General features: G+C 59.7%; 3 protein-coding genes across 3 annotated transcripts in view; 1 reads left to right on the top strand and 2 right to left on the bottom strand.

The window, feature by feature from the left end:
• VOLCADRAFT_90488 (uncharacterized protein) overlaps positions 1 to 832 on the bottom strand; it is a gene marked incomplete at both ends in the record, with an annotated part of 6,417 nt that extends 5,585 nt beyond the window's left edge. Inside the window, one exon of the mRNA XM_002950000.1 lies at positions 737 to 832. Within this exon, the coding sequence (XP_002950046.1) occupies positions 737 to 832 (96 nt within the window). The remainder of the gene's footprint in view (positions 1 to 736) is intronic.
• Positions 833 to 3,941: 3,109 nt separating this feature from the next.
• On the top strand, positions 3,942 to 10,341 carry VOLCADRAFT_117462 (uncharacterized protein; the record flags this gene model as incomplete). Its single annotated transcript, XM_002950115.1, has 9 exons — positions 3,942 to 5,051; positions 5,492 to 5,609; positions 6,012 to 6,180; positions 6,907 to 7,835; positions 8,139 to 8,266; positions 8,543 to 8,581; positions 9,161 to 9,248; positions 9,818 to 9,910; positions 10,235 to 10,341. Coding segments are annotated over 9 exons (2,781 nt in total), but the record flags the coding sequence as incomplete, so codon positions are not given.
• Positions 10,342 to 11,690: 1,349 nt separating this feature from the next.
• On the bottom strand, positions 11,691 to 22,579 carry VOLCADRAFT_90486 (uncharacterized protein; the record flags this gene model as incomplete). The annotated part of the gene is made up of 17 exons (XM_002949999.1): positions 11,691 to 11,900; positions 12,296 to 12,650; positions 12,933 to 13,135; positions 13,619 to 13,834; positions 14,480 to 14,894; positions 15,427 to 15,659; positions 16,045 to 16,125; positions 16,901 to 17,018; positions 17,316 to 17,487; positions 17,915 to 18,092; positions 18,406 to 18,471; positions 19,596 to 19,721; positions 20,291 to 20,336; positions 21,079 to 21,236; positions 21,521 to 21,541; positions 21,970 to 22,181; positions 22,441 to 22,579. The coding sequence occupies 17 exons, from the start codon at positions 22,577 to 22,579 to the stop codon at positions 11,691 to 11,693; spliced, it is 2,949 nt and encodes a 982-aa protein (XP_002950045.1).
• Positions 22,580 to 22,641: the final 62 nt, after the last annotated feature.

The raw sequence follows: 22,641 nt of genomic DNA, 5'->3' as shown, positions 1-22,641 counted from the left end.
ATTCTCGCGTGTCTATCGTCCATTCCTTCAGTGGGCGTCCGTCAGCGTTTGTTGAGGGATCCGTCGCGTTTGTGGCCGGTGGGTCAGTCTGTGCGCGGTTGGAGAGCGCTGGTTTGACCTCGTCCTTGTGGTTTTGGCAGCGTTCTGTTTGTTTGCTCTTTTGCCTGTGTAGAGATGGCGTGTCCGCCGTCCTTGCTGCTGGAGTATCGTTTGGAGGTCGTTGAGGCGTTTTGCTTGGGGAGCTTTATTTCGTGTCGCTGTGTGTGCCTGTCTGGCAGCTCTCGCGTCCTTTGTCCCTCTAGCGGCCCGTCGCGTTGCGCTGTTTTGGTGCTCAGTTTGTTTGTTATTTCCGCTAGAGGGGGTATCTTCTCCTTTGGCATTTACCTATGGAGCAACAACTAATGCGAGCTTGCGTAAGTAAGCTGGGTTAGTTGGGCGTAAGGCCCAATGCGTAACTGTTAGACTAACTGTTTCGCAACGGCCCGTGTCCTCAGGGCCGTCATTTATTGCGCGCATTAAGCTGGTTAGCTTATCTTGTTTTTGTTGTTCAGCGCGCGCCCGCCCGCCCGCCCGTTTCTGGCGCAGCCTCGCGTTAGTTCAGTTGCGGTGTCTCTTTCTCCGTTCGTTAGGCCCGTCTTCTTCGGGCCTCTCAGTCCATTTCTCTCTTTCATTCTTTGTAACAGAAAATGGCATTTACCTATGGAGCAACAACTAAGCCACTTTTCACCTCGCTTACCATGGTCTGACCAAACGTGTAGTTGACGTTCTCAGCAGCTGTTATAATTGAAGCCAGGCTAACGAGAGCCATAAGCATCCAGATGCGGTCCGCCATCTTTGCGGGTCAGATGGAATCACGTCCCTTCGTCCGAACTTCGGAGTTAACCTGTATGTTCTGGTATCGGATCAAAAAGGATCTTCTTTAAATATTTACTTAAGGACTGTATTTTTTGTCGCTGGTATGCAGAGGATGCTCTACCAAGAGCTTTTTATTTCATCCCGAAACTTTTGGCAGTACAATTGTCCGACAGCTGTACTAGTCGGCCTTCGAGTCAAGTTAGCGCTAGCACAAAAAGCATTTGCCTTTACCACGGTGAAGCTTTGAGTAAGTAAAAAATTGCCATGGCATGAATTTCAGGAGCTCCATTTAGAGCCGTCAGAGTCTGACTCATCAGCACACAAAGTCCATGACATCCTTATCTTAAAGACTTTAAAGTACAGCTACTCCACATTAAGCTTTCTGTGGCTTTTGTACGGCTTGAGCTCTGTGCACGAGGCTGGGAGAGCGTAACTTACGCGTCTTAAAGACGCTCAGGGGGTTCTATTATTTCCAGGGTTTCCAGGGTTTTTTCAATTCCAGCGTGGTATAGGAGTTATGGACTTTCTATGCTCTAGGCTATCGGCATCGGACAGATCACGAGAATAGCGTCGCATCTGGCGTGAACAACCTTCAAATTGCAAATGTCTGCACGCACAAACCAGCATCTTGAGTAGTAGCATATGTGTCTCGGAAGGAGTCAAGGTTAAAGGAATGCCCGAATCGTGGCATCCAAATGCCTTCTCGAGGAAATTCTAGGACAGGCCCTCTCAGCAAGCAAAAGCGAACCCGGCCCCGCAAACCCCGCAATCTCCAATTCCAGCAACCCTGGCTAACACGGGCCATGCAAACACCTGTTCCCAAAGCGTTCTCTCTTCTGATGAGTGAATTCCTTTGCCAGGCCGCTCGCAGCCCTTTCCCAAGGCAGATCAACAGCCAGCACCCGGCGCGTCTTCAAAATATCCTAGTGGCGCCGCATATAAAGCTTGCTCAACCTTATCCCTAACCTAGACCTTCCCTACTTCTGTTCGAAATGTTTTATTGCTCAAACACGTGCCTGGCATATGAAAATCTGACGCCACCGCGACGGTTAGCCGTTAAGGCCCCGTCCTATAATCGGCCCAGCTCATTACCCCGAGGCTGTAGCGGCAACGCGTGCATATAAGCCTGTACGAGATAGTACAGGAGCATCTGCATACACCATTCCGCATACACTCACACCAGGTGCCGTTCTCACCATTCTGCCAGCTACCACCGGGCGTTCACCGGGCGTCTTCTTGGAAAGTCTTGGGACGTGACGGTTCTCCATCTGACACACTCGGGACAGCGGAGAAACCGCTCAAGAACGGCTCAAGTACAGAGCCCTGATGCAGCCCACGTTTCGTCGATAGCTCCACAGCATCGCATGTACTTGACGCCACTGAGGAGCCATCGTGCGTGAGCCAGATTTCCCGGCTGCGACCACGTCTCATTTCCAGGGCAATAACCTCGTCTTGGGCCGGAAATCCAACATACAGTACAGCAGGCCTTTAAGCAAGATTTCCGCTACCGAGGGGATTGTTGCAACTCTTCACGCGGGTCGCCCGACGCCTGGGGCCGACGACCGTGGCAGCAGCAGCAGCAGCAGCAGCTCATCCGTAGTAACCACGTTTGCCCTGGACAACTCAAAAGCAACAAACACGCAAAACACTTCCAGCACAGCCCAAAGCCACACACACCGGTAGTGGGGGAGTTAGGTGGTGTTTCCTTGAGCTCTCTCGTTCGCAGACGCCTGCACGAAAGGCCAGGAGGAGCGGAGGAGGAGCCCGCACCAAAGGCTGCGGCACCGTCCTAGAACACCTTGAGTCAGGATCAGGATCTCCATCCGTAAGATCGTCCAAGCGTGAGTTGCCCGCTGCTATCCTCCCAATCCGGCTGGCTGTGGAGTCTGAAGAATGAAGACGCCAAACCAGCTGCGCTACTGTACACCACGTGTGCACATGGCAATGGCAGCAGCTTCGCCTGCAGTGGTCATAGCAGCGGCGACGGCGGCGCTGCGGAAACAGCCGCTGCTGTTCTTGCTGCTGCTAATGGCAGCCGCAGACATCAGCCGTTGTAGCAGGGCGGGTGTCCCCGGAGATACGTCTTTGATGGATTCCCGAGAGTCTACCGCCGCTGCTATTGCTTCATCCGCAAGCAGAGCAGATGGCATTGAGGGGATACCATCGGGAGTGGCGCAGCCACTGCCGAGATTACTTCCATCAGCCTTCCCGGCTTCATTAGTGCAGAGCTTGAAGGTATGTGGGGCTTCTAGGGATTGCAAGCGGGGAGGCGAATGAAGTAGGGCACGATGTACACCTGATAGATTCATGGATACATGTATTTTCGGTGGCGGCGGCGGCAGCGGTGGGTACGTGGACGCGCATGCTGAGCCCGTACCGTGGAAGTGTGGGCAGCACCTATCGCAGGGCCAGCCCCTGGACCATCCGCCAAAGTGTGCGAATATACAAAATCCTGAAGGCCTCCCCCACTTGCACATTGTGTACAGGTGCTGTTTGGATATGAGGAGGAGGCTGCAGTGACTGGGTACCCCTCAGCGGTGGTGCAGTGGAACAACGATGCCCCTAACGCACAGCATAGCCATGGGGAAGGAGCTCAAAGTGGCGACGGTGGCGGCGGCGGCGGCGGCGGCGGCAGTGACAGCAATGCCGATGCTGCGAGGGGAGTAGACAGCACAGGCGGATGCCACCACCCGGACGACCCTCACCACCAGCAGGTTCAACAGTTATTGATGCAAGCTCTTCAACAAAGAGAACAGCTTGAGCGGCAGCAGCAGCAGCAGCAGCAGCAGCAGCCGATTGCAGGTTATTCAGGTAACGATGGCCTCAGTGCATTGACCTACGGGTCACTCTCACCGACACGCAGTGACTACTCGGATGCCAAGGAACAGCCCAGTGTTTCCGAAACCGCCGTCTTATGGATCCCGATTACTTCAGGAAGCTTCGCCACACAGGCTGCCCATGTAGCTGAGGCAGAAGACCCAAACCCCTCGGTGGCAAGCCCGCCCGCTAGCCCCACCGGCAGCAACGGCGGCGGCAGCATCTCCACCTTCACTGCTGTCACAGGTGCGGTACCGTTTCATACGCAGCCGCAAGCCGCCGTGCTTACAGGCACTCAGGCGCTGGCGGGGGGCGATGCCGAGCAGCAGCGGCGGCCATGGAACTGCCAACAAAGCCATCTGCAGGCCCAGGAGGAGGAAACTGCTATGCAGCGTGGTGCGGTTTCGCCCACCGTCCCTGGGGGCCATGGCATCATGGAACGCGTTGGAAGCGGAGTGCTCCCTATGGCCCCTGCAGAGGCTCAAGAACCGCCGCATCCGTGGTGGCGACGGCAGAAGCAGGATGATGCCGCCGGTGGCCGGTGGCCGGTTAGGCAGGATCTACCAGCAACCTTGGCAGCGGTGGTCGCGGCGGAGACTGCGAGCGCGAGATCCCGTCAAGCCGACGCCGTAGAGGCACTTCTGGGCCCGTCTGCACGGTTACACGACGGGCATGGGAACCAGGTAATACAGGGTGAGCTGCAGCAGCAGAAGCAGCAGCAGTTTGAAGCAGACTTGATGAAGCAGCAGCCGCAGCTGATGCTACAGTTGCATGTGCAAGCAGCTCGCTGCAGCGACCTCCTGGCCTGGGCAATGGAGGCCGCACTGCTGCCGCTAGACCGCCCACTGCCGCAGCGCTTCACGGCGCCGTACGAACACTGCATCCAGCCAGGAGGGGAACTAGAGCCACTTGCCACCGCCGCCGCCGCCGCTGCAGCAGCTAGCGCTGCCGCTGCCACTACGGAACACAGCGACTATGGCTACGTGTACGAAAGCGCTGATTTTGACGCAGTGCAAGGTGCTGGATTTGAACATGATGGCCGCAGCCTCGTGGGCCCCCATTCGAGTCCCGCCGAAGTTGGGTTGAACATGATGTATCCCAGCGGCGGTTCTCCGCCGCCGCCGCAGGCATCATCGGCTGCACCCGCGGCTATCAGCTCTGAGGGAGGCCATGTGGGTGCTGCTCCAGCTGTTGGCAGACCGGCCGCGGAGTCAGCAGCGGGGTTGGCGGAGAGGGGTGGCGTCGGAAAGCCGGTGATGGAGGATGCCGGGACAGAGCAGCGGGGAAGTCTGCAGCAACAGCAGCAGCACAACCGCCACCACCAGCAACTACAGCAACAAGAAGACCTGAACTGGAGCCACGCGCGTAGCTTGCTGCAGGTGTGTGGTGTGACCCGCGGGTCGTACAGCCACAGCACGGGCTGGCTGCCGCCGTTGCCAATTCCTGAGCGCAACAGACTGATAAATTGGAGATAAGGAGGTGCTCAATGATTCACCGGAACTTATGGTCCTGAGGGGTAACGTTTTTTCCCTTTTTCCTTTCCTACGGACCTGCACGAGATATCGGAGGGTAATGTGGGGGGATGGCCCCATGCACCCTGTCCTACTTTACTCCTTGCCCCGCCCACTGCCCCGCCCACTGCCCCGCCCACTGCCCCGCCCACTGCCCCGCCCACTGCCCCACCCACTGCCCCGCCCACGGCCCCGCCCACGGCCCCGCCCACTGCCCCACCCACTGCCCCGCCCACTGCCCCACCCACTGCCCCGCCCACGGCCCCGCCCACGGCCCCGCCCACTGCCCCGAAACCTAAACTTTGCAGATCTTCGTGGAGAGCCGCCTGCCCGTGACCCGGACCTCTGCGGACCTCCCCGCGGACTTCAAGCTGGTGGGCCTGCTGGGCCTGGCGTTGTCGCAGACGCAAGCCAACGCGGGACGCAGTAAGTGTAAGGGTTGGGGCTGGCAGGCTGGGCAGTGGCGTGCACCCCCTCCCCGGCCAGCCTTGCCCTACCGCCGACCGCAGCGGGAGAGCATCGGCTCCGTAAGTCCGGAATGTGGGTGCCACATCTGCTACACCACAGCAAAGAAATAAATGTTGAAGGTTTTTCCAGGCTGGGGCGAATGCCGAAAGCGCTAGCAGCAGCAGCCTTCGCGCGGACCCAATTCCGCGATAAGAAAGGTCTCCGCTCTGCTTTACGCCCATACCACTGCTCTCCGCCTATCATTCCAAAAGCCACGCCTTCCCTCAGCTTCTATAGTCACTGGCTTCCAGTTGCGTTAATTCCTCTGGGCCTGCTGTGCCTCCCCTGCTCTCCTGTCTATCTGTGTGTGTTCTCTGGCAGACCGATCCGCCAATTCGGCGGTGGCGAGCACCTTCCAGGGCACCGGCTTCCCCTTCGGGGTGAGCTTCTCGCTCACGAATGACTTCGGCGGCTCCTCACAGCACAGTTTCCGCTTCGGCACGGCCACAGACCGGCGGGGCGCGGCGGGGGATGGCGTGCAAGCGGGCAGGTGCGGGTGGCAGCGAGGGGGGCCACAGTCGGGGACCGGCATGTGTGTATCTGGAAAGGGGGACACGGACAGGAGCTGGCATGGACTGTCGTATTCGGTCCGGTATATTGCGGTTCTGAAGGGGTGACCTCAGTGTCCTTGTAGCTAAGTAACCCCCGGAATCCCCGGGGCACCAGGGCCGGGAGCTGCTTACCGTGGGTACCTTTACGTCGCGCACGTGTGTGTGCGCGTCTATGTGTTCGTCTTATTTTACTGATCTGAGCCGCGGGGGGGAAGCGGTGCCTGAGTGATGTCGCAATGCCTGGGGGAGCAAGCACGGGGGGGGGTTAGGCAGAGGGTTGTGGGTGCAAAGCGGACGACTGCAGAGCTTTACAGCCCGTATTCGCGTATGAGCTCCCTATGAGCTCCGGGCTTATGTGCGTGTGGCGAATGGGGGCCCGGAAAAGATTCCTTTCTTGGTTTATCCCTCTCGCCTTATCCCTCTTGGCGGCTCGCTTGGCCCTTGTCAGCCCGGTGCTTTCTGTTCTCTTAACAGTGTCCTTTTTTCTCTCTGTTGTGCGTTTGTAAGGGTTTGTGTGTGTGTGTGTGTGTGTGTGTGTGTGTGTGTGTGTGTGTGTTTATGCTGTGAGAAATTAATGGGCGGTGTTGTGTTGTTTGCTGTGGGTGTGGGTGTGGGTGTGGGTGTGCATGCGCCTACCCGCCCGCCCCTTCATGAGCGCCCCACAGGGCTGTGAGCCAGGTGCCGTTCGGCGACGTCAACGTCGTCACAGACATCCTGACGGCGGCGCTGGCGCAGCGGAGAATCGTGAAGCTCAAGCCGCCGCCGTCCAGCTGGCATGAGAAGGACCATCATGGCAAAGACGACACGATGGACCGGCCGCTGAAATCCAGGGAGGGACAAGATGCTCATCATGATGATGGTGGCGGTGATGACGGTGGGGGGCAGTCGCCACAGCAGGCCCAACCTCGGGACACCGGGGTTGGCGCGTACAACAGTAATGTTACGATGTCTGGTGCCGAAGCTATTGATGATGATGACAGAGTGCGGGCCGTCAACACCTCAATGACGACTGCGGCGACGGCAGGCGAGGGCGGCATTGGCGCTGGCGCTGGCGCTGGCGCTGGCGCTGGCGGCGCCAGCGTCGGTCGCAAGGCAGACGACGTCAACGTCGATGCGCTCCTCGCTGAGTACGACTATTGGAACGGCTACATGTATCCTTTTTACAATGTCGAATACGACATGTCGTACAATGATGATGACCTCCATGGCGATGGTGATGGTCCTGGCGGCAACACGGCGACGGCACTGCGAGATGCATCATCCGGTGTTGGCAGTGGCGACAACATAGATGGCGACAACGGAATCGACGGCAATGCTATGTTCACTGCGGGCGAAGACAAATACCGTACACAAACCGCCAAGGCCCACAACCATAAACATAAAAAGGACAAGACCAAGGGCGGTGAAAGCAAGGACGACGAAAGCAAGGGCGACGGAAAGGACAACAAGGACGACGAAAAGAATGGCACAAAAAACAAGGACGACGAAAACAAGGATTCGCCGTACACCGCCTACCTGTACGACCCATTTGACGTGCTAATGGCGACGACGCTAGAGTACGGCAGAGCCGGGCAATATAACTATTTCTATGCACGTGAGGAACGTGAATCCTGGGCGAGGCTGCTGACTGGCCCGGCCAGCCATCGTGCCGGGGCAACCCGTCTGTCGGTCTGTCCGTCTGTCTGTCTGTCCGTCTTAACCGTTACACAGAATAACGGGGACTTTCCTTCAGGGTTCACACATTTCGCATTTCCTCTTTCCCGTTTACCACCATCGCCACCACCACCACCGCCACCCAGATTATCACCACGCATCCCTGTGCACCCGCTCCGCAGGCAGCTCCTAGCCCTCCCACCTCCACCCTAGCCCCTCCCCGCCCCCACCGCAATCCACACAGAGTTCTATCGCTTCCTGAACAGCTACTACTCCGGACCACAGATCGTGCCCCAGACGGGGCTAGCTCGCACCCGCAGCACTAGCGCTGCAGTACGGGACGATAAAGCCACAACGTCCGGAAGCTCCAAGGTGGGACCAGGACAGGAGAGGGAAACGCAGCGGGGGCGGGTGGGTGGGTGGGTGGGGGAGGATATATGGGGGGCCGATTGGGAACATAATGGGGGCCCCGACATATTGGGGACTGCGGAGGTCCCCACGGGTAGGGTTTGGGGGGATGAGGGGGGGCAGAACACAGCCTGGCAGCCCTCGTTAACTTCATCCCATCCCCCCACTAAACCCCCACAATCCTACCCGCCCCGGGTACTCGTACCCCCTAAAACCCCCGATCCCCAACCCCAACCCCAGAACGCCGCAACGGGACTCAACGTGGTGTCTACCATACAGGTATACACACGGATATACTCGCGGCGGCATCTGTCTGTCTGTCTGTCTGTCTGTGTGTCTGCCTTCAAGGGGTCCCTTGCCGCAAACGGTGTCCCGACTGTATTTCGGCTGGGTGCTGATACCTCCGCTTCAGGAACTGGTGCCTGAAGGCTGAGACCGTTCAGCCGCACAGACTCGCACGCTTAGGCTGCGATAACCCACAACGCACTTCCAGAACTGCTGCACCTCTCATCCGGAACACACACACCCCAACCCCCCGCCAGCGGGCTCCTGGAGTCCCGATAGCCCTGACCCGGAAAAACCATATTCCAGACGTTCCTAATGACCGGCCTCACCAGGAGGGCAAACAACCCGGGGTTTGAAGGACTCAGCCTAGAGAACGGCCCGCAAGCAACCCCGGGGCCACCTCGCGACACCCCATTCCGCGACCCAGCCCATCACACACGGGCCCGAAGCTCTCCTGCTCCGCGTCGTCGCATCCCACCCCTCCCCCAAACCGCCAGGGCCGCGCGCTGTCCCCTTCGCATCTGCATCCGCGGTTCATCGTTTCCCTTTTATCTCTTCTCGCCCCCGTTCCAGAGCTTCTCCGCGGCCATCCGGGGTGTCAGTCAGTCTCTGGCCCAGAGGGATATTATCGGGAATGACACCTTCACCGGCGCCCCCCAAGGTGAGGGGACGTACACGGGGGTCAAGTGGGGGACTGGCGGGAAAGCGAAGGCGCCCATTCGGCGGAGAAGACCCCCATGGTGTTTGTATGTGGGGTTCGAAAAGGCAGGAGGGGACAACACACCAGAAAGCGGGAGGGGGAGAGAGAGCAAGAGAAGTAGGATGAGGAGGAAGGACGTCAAAAGGTGGTCGGGAGGAAGACATGTCGCACAACAGAGATTGCAGGGGTGCGGGTCTCCTATTACGGTGGGCACCACCGGTAATGGAGATCTGGGAGGTCAGGGGCCGCCTCAGTCTCCCATGTGTGGAAATGCGGTCAGGTTGGTCGCCGTTACAAAGATGCTAGTACAGACATGCCGTAAGGAGACTTCTGTAGCCGGAGGGCAGAGGACCAAATTGACATCTCGCCCTGCTTTGCTGGTCTAGCAGCAACAGTAGCAGCAGTAGCAGCATCTGGGTTGCCAAGAGAGCCTCGTGCGCAGCTGCTACCGTCGCAGCCGCCTTGCCCTGCAATGTTGCCTCGTCTCAACTGCATTCTATGTTTTATTTTCCGTACTTGCCGTATCGCAGAACCTGCACGGCAGGCAGGCGTGGTGGCTGGCGGACTGACATTCGGGCGCGGCTACTTTTTCCAGGCGCCGTCGGAGACGTACATGGCGGGGGGTACGACGGCCAATGTGGCTGGAGAGGGGGGCACCACCGCAGGCGCCGGTGGGTACCTGATCCTCCAAGGGGGGAAGAGGCCGGTGTGAGGCGGGACAGCTGCAGTAGCCGCAGTCTTTCAGAGCTTTCCATTGCCACCAGTCTGCGATTAAAGCGCGTTCAGACCCTCTGAGGTTGTGCGGTCCTGAGGCGGCGACGGCGACAGATATTGCTGTCCCAGACCGCTTACCCCGTTTACCACAATCCCTAAAATAACCCGCCTTCTCCCCTTTCACATCCCCCCCACACCCAACCCCCCACACACACGCACATCGTACCCCGCAGGCGGCTGGACAGTCGGTTACGGCGCCGGCAATAAATACAGCGGGTCGAGATCCAATATTTTTGCAGACACGGGCAAGCAGAACATAGCATTTGACTTCGGGGGATGAGAGCCATCCTTGGCGGGACGGTCGACCGGGGCAAGGAACACCTGCATGAGCCATATGTTGATGGCGAACACTGATCACTCGACTGCGCAGCAATCGACCCACTTGGAAGGAAATTTCCTCTTGATTACATAAATAGATGAATAGATCTAGAGAAGACCGTTTCTGTCGTTCTTTACATTCAGGGGTTGTTGGCTTTGTTATCTATTGCATTTCTGTGAGCATGTGGAGTATGCATCGATGTACGGACATCGATTAAGCAAAATCGATGCAAGTTGAATCCGCGCAAGCGTGCTGTGCTGCGTTGCGTTGCGTTACCCAAGGCGGAGGAGAGGATTCGCGTCACGTGGGGCCACCGCGTCAGAAATCCATATCGGATCGGATTTGCTGTGGGTGGGGTGGGGTGGGTGCGGGTGGAGGGCCATCGGCTATAGTTGGACCGTCTTCTGCGCTTCAGACCTGGACATGGCGTTAAGAAGAATGCACGAAAGCTGTTTCACCATCACCATCCCCACGACGGATTCAGTATATCTGGTATCCCCTGTGGGGCCCCTTATGAATGCCTAATTACGGCTTCAAGGAGGCAGCAGTGCAGGATGCAATGCTCGCACCACCCCCACCCCCACCCTTCCCCGCCATTGTTCGCTCTAACCTCAAAATGAGGGGCCCTTCACCGCACAGTCTCAAGGGAGCGTCAGAATGGCCGTCACGAAGATGCCCCTCCCCCCTCATCAGTGCCGACCGTCATGTTGTAATCCGGCTCCTGCACTGCTGGTCTTATATGGTCTGGTCAAGCCATCCCGCCGGGCACAGACCAGCCAAGCCATTCCTTGCTGAGATTTGATGTCCCCAAGAGGACAGCTCTTTCCGCGAGCTCACGTACTACCACACTTACTAGTGCCAGCTATGGCACCGTGTATGCCGCATCTGGTTACCAGCCGGGGGAAGGGATCAAAGACCGATAACTGCCAGCCCGAGGCCACAGGCCAGAGGCCAGGGAGGAAGTTTAAACGTCGTTCAGTCATTTCCCTATGTCCTGTGCCCAACCAGGCATACAATCCTTCGCCATATCTCTTGTCCAATGTCCAGCTCTCTCCCCCTCCAGCCCCCGCCAGTACGGCAAACAAAACCGCAATCCAACAGCTAAGCGCTATGTCCCAGGAGCGGTCGCAACTCAGCACAGCGGCCGCATCTCCACGCATTTCCCCCCCCTCCTTCCCCAGATTAGCAGCCAGAACCCAGATCCCAGTAGCACTCCCATGCCCCCCTCTCCTTCACTGCGTCTACCCCAAGCCCCAACCATGCAGTTCCTTGCCCCCTGGGACCTCCCACACACCCAAGGCGCACTACCGCTAGTAACCCAACTTGTCGTTGAGGCTGGTTCGCCCGTCGCCCCGCTGGCCCTCCGGCGGCCGCCACTGCACCGCCTCCGCCGCCTCCGCCTCCGCCAGCTCCTCCCGCCGCCGTCGCGCCGCCGCCAGGACCTCCAGGTCCGCCGCCACCGCCGCCTCCGCCGAGCTGCTGCTGCCGCCACCTGCGCCTCCTCCGACCCTGTGCGCTCCCTGCACACAACCAACGACACGAAGACAATTCCGACTGGCGTGACCAGGAGACCAGGATCCCCCCCTTAGCGACCACAGAAGAATCCCGAACATCAGCCACCCAGCCAGCAGCCGCCATATCCCGGCTAGCGGCTTCTATCCTATCAATGCCCTATCCTACCAACGCTTCTGTCCTATCAACTGAAACGGCTGTGGGGTCGGATATCCTTTGTATGTATGTATCGATACCAGGTCAGAGGGTTCCGCCTCCTCGCGCTGCGCCGCCTTCGTTAGCTGAGCATAACCCCGGTGTGCACCTTCCGGCGGCTCCCCATTGAGGCCCCTCCCCCCCTCATATGGTCATAATCTCCGCGTCCCATGATCTCCCCATGTAGCCCTCTCCGCAACCGCCCCACCTTGCCAGCGCCACCGCGAGCCTCCGCCGCCTCTCCTTCCGCTGCGTCGTCCATGGCCAGCCCCCGGCCGCGACCCGGAAGTGCGGGCTGTGACGGCGCCACGTTCATCTCCGCCATCAAGGCAGCTGCCGCGGCCCTTGCCGCCGCACTGACACCAGCCGGCTGGGGCCCCGACTGGCCACCCTGATGCGGCTGTTGCTGCTGCTGCACTCTTTGTCCTGGCTTCACCCCACGAGGCGCCGCCGCTGCCCCGGGCGGTCGCTTAATGATTAACAACCCGCTGCCGCCGCCGCCAGCGGCAGCACCGGCAGCAGCAGAGACCGACGGTGGCTCTGTGGCGCTGGCAACGCAGGCACTGCGATGGCGATATGTTAAGGGCGATTGGCGGTGTCAAGATGTCAGATGCAATGGCCAAAAACGTTGACGAAAGGGATCACGAAGGGAAGTTAGGGCGGTAGTGGTGCCGGTGGTGGAAGGGCGGAAAGACGTGGAAAGGTGGGAAGACGGAAAAAAGGTGGTGGGGGGAGGTCGCACAGGTGCACCCAGCTGTGTCATCCCCGTGGTCCCTTTCCTTTCCCTCCCCGCACACAAACATCAAAACAGCCCAAACCAGGTTCCTTCCCCCCTCACAGCTCACCTGCCTCGGTCTCCTCCTCCTCCCTCTACTCCCCTTCCGCTGGCGCCGCTGCCGTCACCCGGGTGCTGCTCCTCCTGTTTCTGTCGCTGTCCCGTTATCCGGGGCCCACTCGCCCCGCCACCACCTCGACCACCTTCACAGGTCCCTGCCTCCGCCTCCTCCTCCTCCTCCTCCACCTCTATTACGAAGCCCTTTTTGGCGGCCTGGCAGTGCGACGCAGGAGGTGCGAAAGAAGGACAGGAGGATTGGGAAGGAGGGGTCGGTCTCCCTAAGAATCTCGCTAAGAACCACTAAGGAGGGGGCCCTACAGGGCGCGAGCACTGGCTGAAGGACGGGCCGGTGTCGGCCCTGCGGAACAGCCCTCCGCCCCGGCGGTATCCAGATGCCACACAGGAATAGAGCGAGCTCGACAGCAGGTGGCAGAAGAGAAAGAGGGAGAAGAGGGACACGTGGGAGATGTGGCTAACAGGATATGCTATAAAAGGGAAGGCTTTTTTTCATCTTACGGCTCCCCTCTCCAACGCAGGGCCACCTTTCCCGGCGGAGAACCCACAGCACCCACACACAGGTGATCTAGGTCCTACGACCAACAAAGACGCATGCCACCGCGTTCTATTTCTTCCTTGATGGGCCTTACGACCCTTTCCTCCTTCACTCCTTCCCCCAAAACACACACGTGCGCACACCTCCTCCTCCTTGCGGCGCTTGGCGGCTGCCGCCGCCGCCATCGCGGCCTTCACCCGCCGGTCCTCCGCCGCTGCAGCCGCGGCCGCCGCGCGTGCTCTCTCCGCCGCTGCCGACCCGGGCTTCAGCCAGCCATCCGGGTCGGCTATCCTGAGCAGCTTCGTAACTCGCGCCAGCTGTGCCTCCACTTCCGCGAGCTGCCTCTTCAGGGAAGCCATCTGGTAGTGGTAGTAGTGGTGGTGGTGGTAGTGGTAGCGGGCGGAGGGAGCACATGGAGTCGTTTTGTTAGGTTTCCGGTGGGCAGGTGCGGGGGGAGCGGTGATTACTGATGGGGGCTGTCCGGGGGGGGAACTGGCGACAGAGAGAGAGCGAGAGAGAGAGAGAGTGCGCGAGGGCAAGAGGGATGGAGAGAGAAGGAAAGGTGTGATGAGAGAAAAGAAATGTTAGGCTGCAGTAGGGATAAGGCAGCATTGGACAGGTATGAATGTCAGGAAGCGGAAGCTCCTCGAGAATTCAGGATCGCGGGCGTGATCACCTAGGCTTGCCTAAGACTGTTTGGGGCTGGCTCTTAATGTCGTGTTAGGGTTGCGGACCTCATCGCCTTCTCCGGGCCCTTCCCCCCCTCCTTGCAGCGCGCGACTCTCCCCCGCCCCTCCCCCCAGCTGAGGTGCTGCCCACCCTCCACTGCCGCCGCTCCTCGCACAGAACCTCACAAAGTCCTCCACCACCACCCACTACGCGTCAATGGACTATCCGTCCATCTCTGGTATCGGCTTCAATCGTGAGTTGGTTCGTCTTACCTTCCCCCCACCCCCCACCCTCGGGGGCCCCCTCCAACACCGCCACCAAGCGGCCCCGCTCACCTTGTCTTTCTCAATCTGTGCGCCCATAGTCGCCATGAACGCATCCAAGCTGTCCTCCCCTTCCCCCTCCCCATCCCCGGCGGTGCCAGTGGTGGTGGTTGTGGCGGTGGCGGCGACACTGTCGTCGGCCCTCTTCCCGAGCTCGTCCTTCCGGTGGTCCTGCCCCCCCTCATCCCCATCCTTCGCTGAACCCCGGTGCATATCCGATGGCGACGCCTCACGGTGCGTCCCGCCACCACCACCACCACCACCGCCACCGCCACCGTTACCGCCACCGTTACCGCCACCGCCACAAGGGACCTGGTCACTGGCGGCGGCGGCGGCAGCGGAGGCCGAAACAGCTGCTGCCGCCAGCACCGCGGCCTCCGCCACCACCGCCGCCTGCAGCCGCCGTTGCTCCTCCAACAGCAACTCCCTGACAGAAAAACAGGCAGACAGACAGACAGACACCATGAACGACCATAACACCGACAGCAACAGTCAGACGCAACACAACAGCGTGCAGACAGCACAGAGAGAGAAGCAGCCGCTGCTGCTGCGGCACACGAACAGTGATACTTAGGACCACGAAGCAGGACCCGGACCCCGGCAGCGACCCGGACTGAGCGTGCTTGTGTGTATGCATGTGCGAGTTACACCACCTTTACCCCCTTTCAACGGGGCTGTACCTCCCAGCATCGGAGCTCATACACGAAGGCGCCACGAGGGCCCCTAGACCGGCACCATGTAGGCGGATGGGGCGGAACGAGGGGAGTAGCGGCAACAGCTGGAAGTGTAGACTGCGCCAGGGAGGGGAACCGGACCTTCCTCTGGAAAGACCAGTCAGTCAGTCAGTCAGTCGGAGCACCTTTACCTCTCTCCCCCTCTCTCTCTCAGGCTCACCAGGGCCCCAGCCGTCCTAATGCCGGGGATGCCAGACGCTGAAATACTGCCTCCAAACAACCTACCTCTTGCCGTACAAGCTCTCCGCGCTTTCAACCGCCGCCACGGCTGGGGCGGCGGTGCCTCCGCCAGCGCCCTTCTGTCGCTTGATGGCGACGGCCGCCGCCCCACTTCCTGCCGTACGATCGAAGAACTCGTCGCTGCTGTCGCTGCCGGCACCTTCATCCTCACTGTCGGCTCCGCGGGCCTTGCGCTTCTTGTCACCTCCACCTCCTCGCGCCGCCTCCGCCTCGCGCTTCTGTCGTGTCGTGTTGTGTTGTGTCGTGTTGTGTTGTGTTGTGTCGGGGTGTGTCGGGGTGCGAAGACCACGCACGGGAGTGTAATGTGCGCGGGTGGAAGAAGGGCGGCGGTAGGGGGAGGGGAAATCGCATGATGCGTGAAACGACCCCCCCCCCACTTTCCTGCACTTCTCCCGACCTTCCCTGGAGAGTTGTCTTCGGCCGTTCTGTAACGTTCGCCTCCCGGGCCTTCTCCCGCCTCCTCTTCTTCCGGCGCTGCTCTTCCTCTTCCTGCTCCTGCTCCCCCGCCTGCCTCCGCTCCCCCTCAACACCCCTGCTCTCCTTTTTTCCCCCCTACCCTCCCGACTCTTATACCAATACCAGCTCCCGCCTCCCCCCCCACACCTTGTTCATGAGCGCATCCCGAATGCTCTCCCTCAGGGTCTCCTCCAAATCCTCCAACTCCTCCTCCAGCCGATCCATGGCCTGAGGGGGTGGGAGTTGAACGGGGGGGCTTGTGGTGGTGGTAATGGTGGTGGTAATGGTGGTGGTGGAGAACGGAGGGGAATTATAGGAGGACGTGGGAGACATCTGCCGATACCCAGAACACCAACTGCCGGCAGGGGAAGCCGTGTGTATGTGTGTGTGTGTATGTGTGTGCGTACGTGTGTATACGCGGGGATAGTGGCTGAAGCGAGCCACAGGATTCAGATGTGAGACGGTGAGCATACATATAACATTGGTGGGGTCAGGTGCAGCGGGCCACGATATGGCCAGAGAGCTGAGCGTGTGGGTGTGTGGCTGTCTGGCTGCGTGGCGCGGAGCTAGGGCACGCAAGCTAAGGCCTTGCAGGAAAAAAAGGGCAAGGACTGTAGCGCTACAGGTAGCTCCTCCGTTTGGAGTCACACCCACCATGACAACAAAGCACTCGGGGGAAATATCTCATCCAAGGGCTTTTGGTGGGAAGGGGCATTCCTCCCCCCTTTCGTTCCCCTCCGACTGACCCAGACCTGAATTGCTCTCTCCTGCCCCTTTCCCGCCTCCTTCCCGGCCTTCGAATGGTTGGTTTGGCCAACTTCGTGCCGGTTTCCTTAATTCACGTTACATGTAAATCCCAGTACACCTTCCCATCCCTCACTACTGGGTGGTCTGCTCCGGGCCGTAAATCCCTTCGTCATCCGGCCATTCTAGACAACCTCCCCCCTCTTCCCTCCCCCCTCTTCCTTCCCCCCTCTCTTCCGCCCTCCCCGTCACCAGCCACCTGCGTGTTCCTAGCCAGAGTGGTCGCCTGGCCCTGAGTCAGACCGCCCTCCTGGCGCTCCTTAGCGGTGATGCGTTGGTTCTCAGTCTTCAGGTTCTGGAGCTTCCACTCCTTGGAGCTGGGGGAAGGGGGGGAGGGGGGTCAGCAGCAGCCGTGGGAAGGGGGGTTTGCAGCAGTCGTGGGAATGGGGAGCGGCCTTCCCGCTGCAGCTTGTCTCCATATCGCCGCTACCATGCCCCTATGACTGCTGTGGAAGGGAGACAGCTGCTCGTCTCCCCTTTTCACGACTGCTACCTCCTTTTCTAATGCAACTCGTCTCCGTCCCATTGGTTCTCCTAAGAAACCACTACCCCGCCCACCCCGCCTCACCAAACCCGCATACACAAGCACAGATTCAGATGCATGCAGCACATACCGTATCTTCTCTGCCAGCTTCTGTTGTCGGTCATTCAGCTGGTGCCCCGCCGCCACCAGCGCCCGCCAGTCAATGGAATCTGTGTCCCCTAGGTCCACATCCGCACCCCCCATGGGGTCATCCTCGTCACCCCCGTCCGCCATGCCCCAGGTGATACCGCCGGACAGTGCAGCTTTCATACTGCGTTGTGCAGCCTGGCAGTGGCAGTAGCAGTAGCAGTAGTAGCCATGGCAGATGCAGCAGCAGACGCATAACCAGCAGGGGGTAGAAATCGTACGGGGGCACCAGGGGCCCGGGTACGGGAGATCAGGAGAGGGGGACAGGGGGCACATGCAAGGGGCACAGAAACAACTGTACTGACACATCCGAATCCGAATCAAAAGCCGCTAACTGCCACAGCATCCCAGCACGATTATGCAACTCCCACCGAAAACTTTGGTGGGGGGGGGAGAAAAATGGCGAGAACAAATGTTGAGAGACCGGGGACCCGGGCGAGGTGACGCACGCATGAGGGGCCCCCATTGAGAGAGGGAGAGTTGCAAGTCTGATGACACAAGGGCCACCCGCATATGTATGTAATAGCCCGCACCCGCACCCACCAAGCACCTGTTGTTGCCGTTCCTTCATCTTCTTGCTGGCCTCTAGCACCGCCAGCTGCTTCCGCTGCCCCGGGGTGAGTCCCTCGGGCGGCATCAGCTCCTGCGGACCACACAGGACATACAGCCGGCTGCTGCTGCCGAACCGCAGAGTGTGACCCACGGCCAGGGGGACGTACATCTGGGGGCGAGTCGGGGTGCGACAGCAGAAGGGGGTCAGGAATCATATGCAAGAAATACCTGAGGGGAATAGGAGCTACTGGTGTACAAACATATGTATGTATGTATGCATCTTGACGTTAATCCCCTCCTGTCCGGCCCCTCGCTTTCCCCTCCATCCTACCGCCCTCCGGAGCGGTCCCTCCCAACCAGGAATCCAGTCAGCCAGTCAGTTAGTCAGCCAGGTCGTCAACCGCTTTGTTGAGCTGGCGACAGCAACATCACTTCTGCAGCCCCACCCCCCTCTCCCTCACACCCCCTACCACATTGCTCACCTTGGGCTTAATCCGTTGTTTGTTCAAAAATGTGCCATGTGTACTGCCGGCATCGTAGATGAAGGCCTGCCAGTAGGTGGTGGGGTTGGGGAGTATGTGCGAGAAAGAGATTAGGGTGGTCAGCTTGTTCGAAGCCGAAAAGGGCTCTCGGCCCCAGTGCACGGCCAGTTACCCCACACTATTCCGCAGGGGAGGCTGTACGGTGCTGGGCTGCAAGTGGAGGAACGGTGTCGTGTTTGGACGATGCGATCATTGTTATGGAAAGCTGCGAAAAGGGACTGGTGCGGCGGCCGGCGGCGTTGGAGTGAGGTATGAATCCGGTGTATATACACTTGCTGCTAAGGCGCCAATGCAAATCCATATTGCGCGCCGCCTCCATCTCAACAAAAATGGCTAGCCAGTTACAAATCCACCTCTGTACAGCGTATATGAGTCATGTGTAAGGATGTATACGTGTGCAGTCTTGTTAGGCGTTGGCCAGCCTTGCTGGGGCATGGATGGGCTGGATGGGCTGGAGTTGCGGAGTGTGGCGGAGCTGGGCGCCGTATATTTCATTATTGCTGAAGGTCGTGGCTGGTAGGTATGGATTCGCGATGGTAAGTTGGGGTTGCGTCTTCAGGCCGGGGACGCATGGGAAGCCAATTCCATTGGCCGCGGAAAGCTATTTTTCCGCACAAACAAATGTGTGTGAAACATTCCTTCGGCGAATCGATAGAGAGTCCCAGTACTAGCTTTTACATGCAACTCTCAGTTCAGCGCGGCATGCGAGTTCATAATGAGGCACGACGCTGACGGACGGACTGACTGACTGGCCGACAGACAGCAGTGAACCCCGGGGGCCTCGGTCCCCCAAAACGCGCTTCGCGCTCGAGGCCTCGCCCAAAAAGTGAACTGCCGGCTTTTCCAAAGAGCCCCCTCCTCTGAATGAGCCCCAAGTAACGGAAACGACTCGCCGTAATGGGGGATTTCAATAGAGGTGCCCCATCAGATACCCCTAATCTCCCAAAAACCAAATCCCAAACCCAAACTGGCGCTGGTATCTCTGAAGTCCCAACCGAACACAACCAACCTCCCAACCAACAACCCCCAAACTACGGCCTACCTGCCTACGGTGGCCTGGTATGGGTAGGCGGCTTTCCTCCTCCTCTTCCCAACCCGGCCCGGTTGCTCCCCACGCTCCGCCGACCCACCTCCCGCGTCTCCCCATTGTACTGCAGTACGGCATGTAGTCGCGATGCCGAGGGGTGCTCCAAGATGAAGTCAGCAGAGGGGTTGCGGCCGAATGTGTAGAAGGGTTGTGAACTCACCGGCCGGGTCTGAGGGGGGGGGTGCAAAGGGGGGGGGAAACAGAGGGACGGGGTAGGGTTGGGTTGGGTTGGGTTGGACGGGGTGGGAGCAGGAGGACTGACGAGGGGTTACTGGTGGGAGCGGGTGGAGGTACGAGCTGGAGAAGGGCGCACAGAGAAAGTGAGAAGAAAAAGACGTGAATGGCTCGGGGGTTGTTGGGGCCCTGGGGGGCTGTCTGTCGAAGGGTTACATGGGCACATTCCCACCCATCCCACCCACATTCCCACCCCCCTCACCAACCCGGTGACTTCCCCCACCCACCCCACCCACCATGGGTCGGTGAATTCATCGCTTAGGACTCACTGGGCAGCTTCAAACTTTGGACACGCCGGCAGTTCATTCCTTGTTCCCTTGCATATGATTCACCCCACCACCACGACCACCCATTTTAGCATATGTGCCCTTACCCCTTGCACCTTTAACCCAGCCTTGCGCTTTTTGTCCAGCCCCGGCAACGCTACCCTCCCCTCAAGTCAGCTCCCAGCCTCAGTCCCCAGCAGAGAGCCCCCTCCCTTCCCGCCCTCCTCCCTCCTCCCACCTCCACAATGGCCCCGTTCTTCAGCACCTCCAAAGAGTAGTCCACCCTGGAGAGGGGGGTTAGGGGGCGAGGAGTGCGTGGCGGAGGGGAGAGCAGGTGAGTCCAGGGGATGCACCAGGCAGGCGGCGAGGGAGGGTGGTCGGAAGTGCGGCACAGACACGGGAAATTGGCAGAGGGGAAATCGCATTTCATGGTGCTGGTGGTGACGACGATGATGATATGGTATGACCACGACGATGCAAGAGCCATTAAAAAACAATTGCCACCACGTCTGAAACAAGGAAAGGGGAGGGAACGCGGGAAAGGAGCGCGCAAGGGAGGGGCATACACATAACCACGTACACAAATACGCACGCACGTGGTAATCGAGATATGGAACCCCCCTTGGTGAGGTTCTGTTGCACCGCACGGTCTTCACGGCCTGGCTGGGGACCATGTCCCCTCCGCCCTCCTCACCTTCCCCTTCCCCTTCCCCCCTCCCCCCTTTTCCGTTCGTGGTTCGTCTTCCCCCCTCTTTCCCTTCCCGGGTCCAGGGAGTTCCTCCCGCCCCGGCTGGGTCCGTTGTGTAGATATGGAGGCGAACCGGGCCCTAGTGTCGATACCTTCACCCTTGTCCGCGCTGCTTCAGCTACACCGTTACTCGTTGCTGATCCCTACCCCGCGCGGCCCCCCACCCCCCTAGCCCCCCCATACCACCACAGCCCAGGCGACCCGCGGGGAGCCCAGGTTGCCAGTACCCGTGTGCCCGCTACCACCGTGGCCGCCGCTGCCGTACAGCCTGAACTCACCCTGCTGGGATGCCGCTCCAGGCAGGGGGCTCGTATGTAGGAGCCGGACCCGGCGGGAGGCCGCCGCCCGCACTGCCGCCCCCGCCGCTACCAGGGCCGCCAGCCTCCTCTGCACCCTCGGCCGGTGTCGCCGTCGCCGCCGCTGCTGCCTTTGCGAACTGCGGCACGTGGGGGTTTGTTTCGGGATCAACAAGTTTCGGGATAAACAAATTCGCGATTCTGATGAGTTTCTCTATGTGTGCTGTTGGTGCAGACCGGGTGCAGGTCGGGTCGATGTCATGTGTAGGTAGTCCGGCGGGTGTTGGGTACTGGGTATTGGGTATTGGGATGGAAACTGCAGCGCCTAGGTCGTTACGTAAAACACGAGGGGGAAAGGGTGGCTTTAGGGCCGGCTGTTGTGTGTGTGCACCCCCACCTACCTACTTACTGTGCACCTACTCACCGGGGTGGTCACCGGGTGGCCCTACATGGCGGCCGCGGGCGGCTACACCCCGACGTGAAGAAGTTACACGAGCCTCTAGTCCCGCTGCTTCAGGACTTGGGACCCACCCTCACGACCCACTGAGCCCACCGCGGAGCTGGTCGCGGAGGATCCGACCCGCTGACCGACTAAAGAAACTCCTCCCCGGCATTTGACCCGTTGCTGCTTGGATTATATAGCCCTCTCCTCCCTTCGGCACCTAGATCAGCAGCTGCCGGATAGGAGCATTGGGAGACAGGCGGTAGGTGCTAACCGGGGGCTGTGCGGTTCGGTTTGCTTTCGGACTCAAGATCAACCTCGAAGTCCCACCTCTAGCAGCAAGCAGCAGCAGCAGCAGTACTACTGCGTACGGAACTTGTAACTAGTACGGGACCAGCTGTTGCGGAATCTGTACAAATTCCCTGACCCACCATCGCGGATGTGACCTGTGCGATGACGCGATCCCGCTGAGCAGGAAGGGCACCAGCTGCAGCTGCTGCCGCCGCACGGGCCGCCGCCGCTGCAGCGGCGGCAGTGCTGGACGTGGCGATACTGCCAGTTGCGGCGCCAGTAGTGGGGGCAGGGGCTGGGCTGTGACGGGTGTCGGCGTCCGGAGGCTTGGGAGTAGCATCGCTATCACTCGCTGCAAATGTGTTCACGCAGAGAGGAGCAGAGGAAGCACCAAACAAGGTACCACAGAAAGGACGTGGGGGAGGGGTCGTGCGATTGGGGAGGACGCGGGGGAGGGGCTGCTTCCATGGTTTAGTCCAGAGCAGCCAAGATAAGATCTTAAACTGCAGGCGGTGATGACGTGGGGCCGCTTTCATACACACAGGCCGAAAACGACCCTGGTGGCATCAGGGTGGGGGAAAGGAAGCCCCGAAACCCAGACAAGTGCTTACCAGCTGAGGTCCTAGGAGTAACGTCGGCGTCATTATTTGGAGGCAAGCCTGGAAATTTTGGCGGAGGCGGCTTGAATTTCGGTGGAGGCGGGGCCATCGGTGCAGAGGCTTCTGCGGCCTCACTCCTCTCGCCTTCCATAGTGGTTTATTTCAAGTTATATTTACTTGCAGTACAATACTACCTATCCCTATTCCGGAAAT

Source organism: Volvox carteri, assembly GCF_000143455.1.
Source record: "Volvox carteri f. nagariensis unplaced genomic scaffold VOLCAscaffold_17, whole genome shotgun sequence".
In the NCBI taxonomy this organism is placed as follows: Eukaryota; Viridiplantae; Chlorophyta; class Chlorophyceae; order Chlamydomonadales; family Volvocaceae; genus Volvox; species Volvox carteri.
Note: the sequence above shows the minus strand (reverse complement) of the source record. Positions and strands in the feature narration are given on the sequence as shown.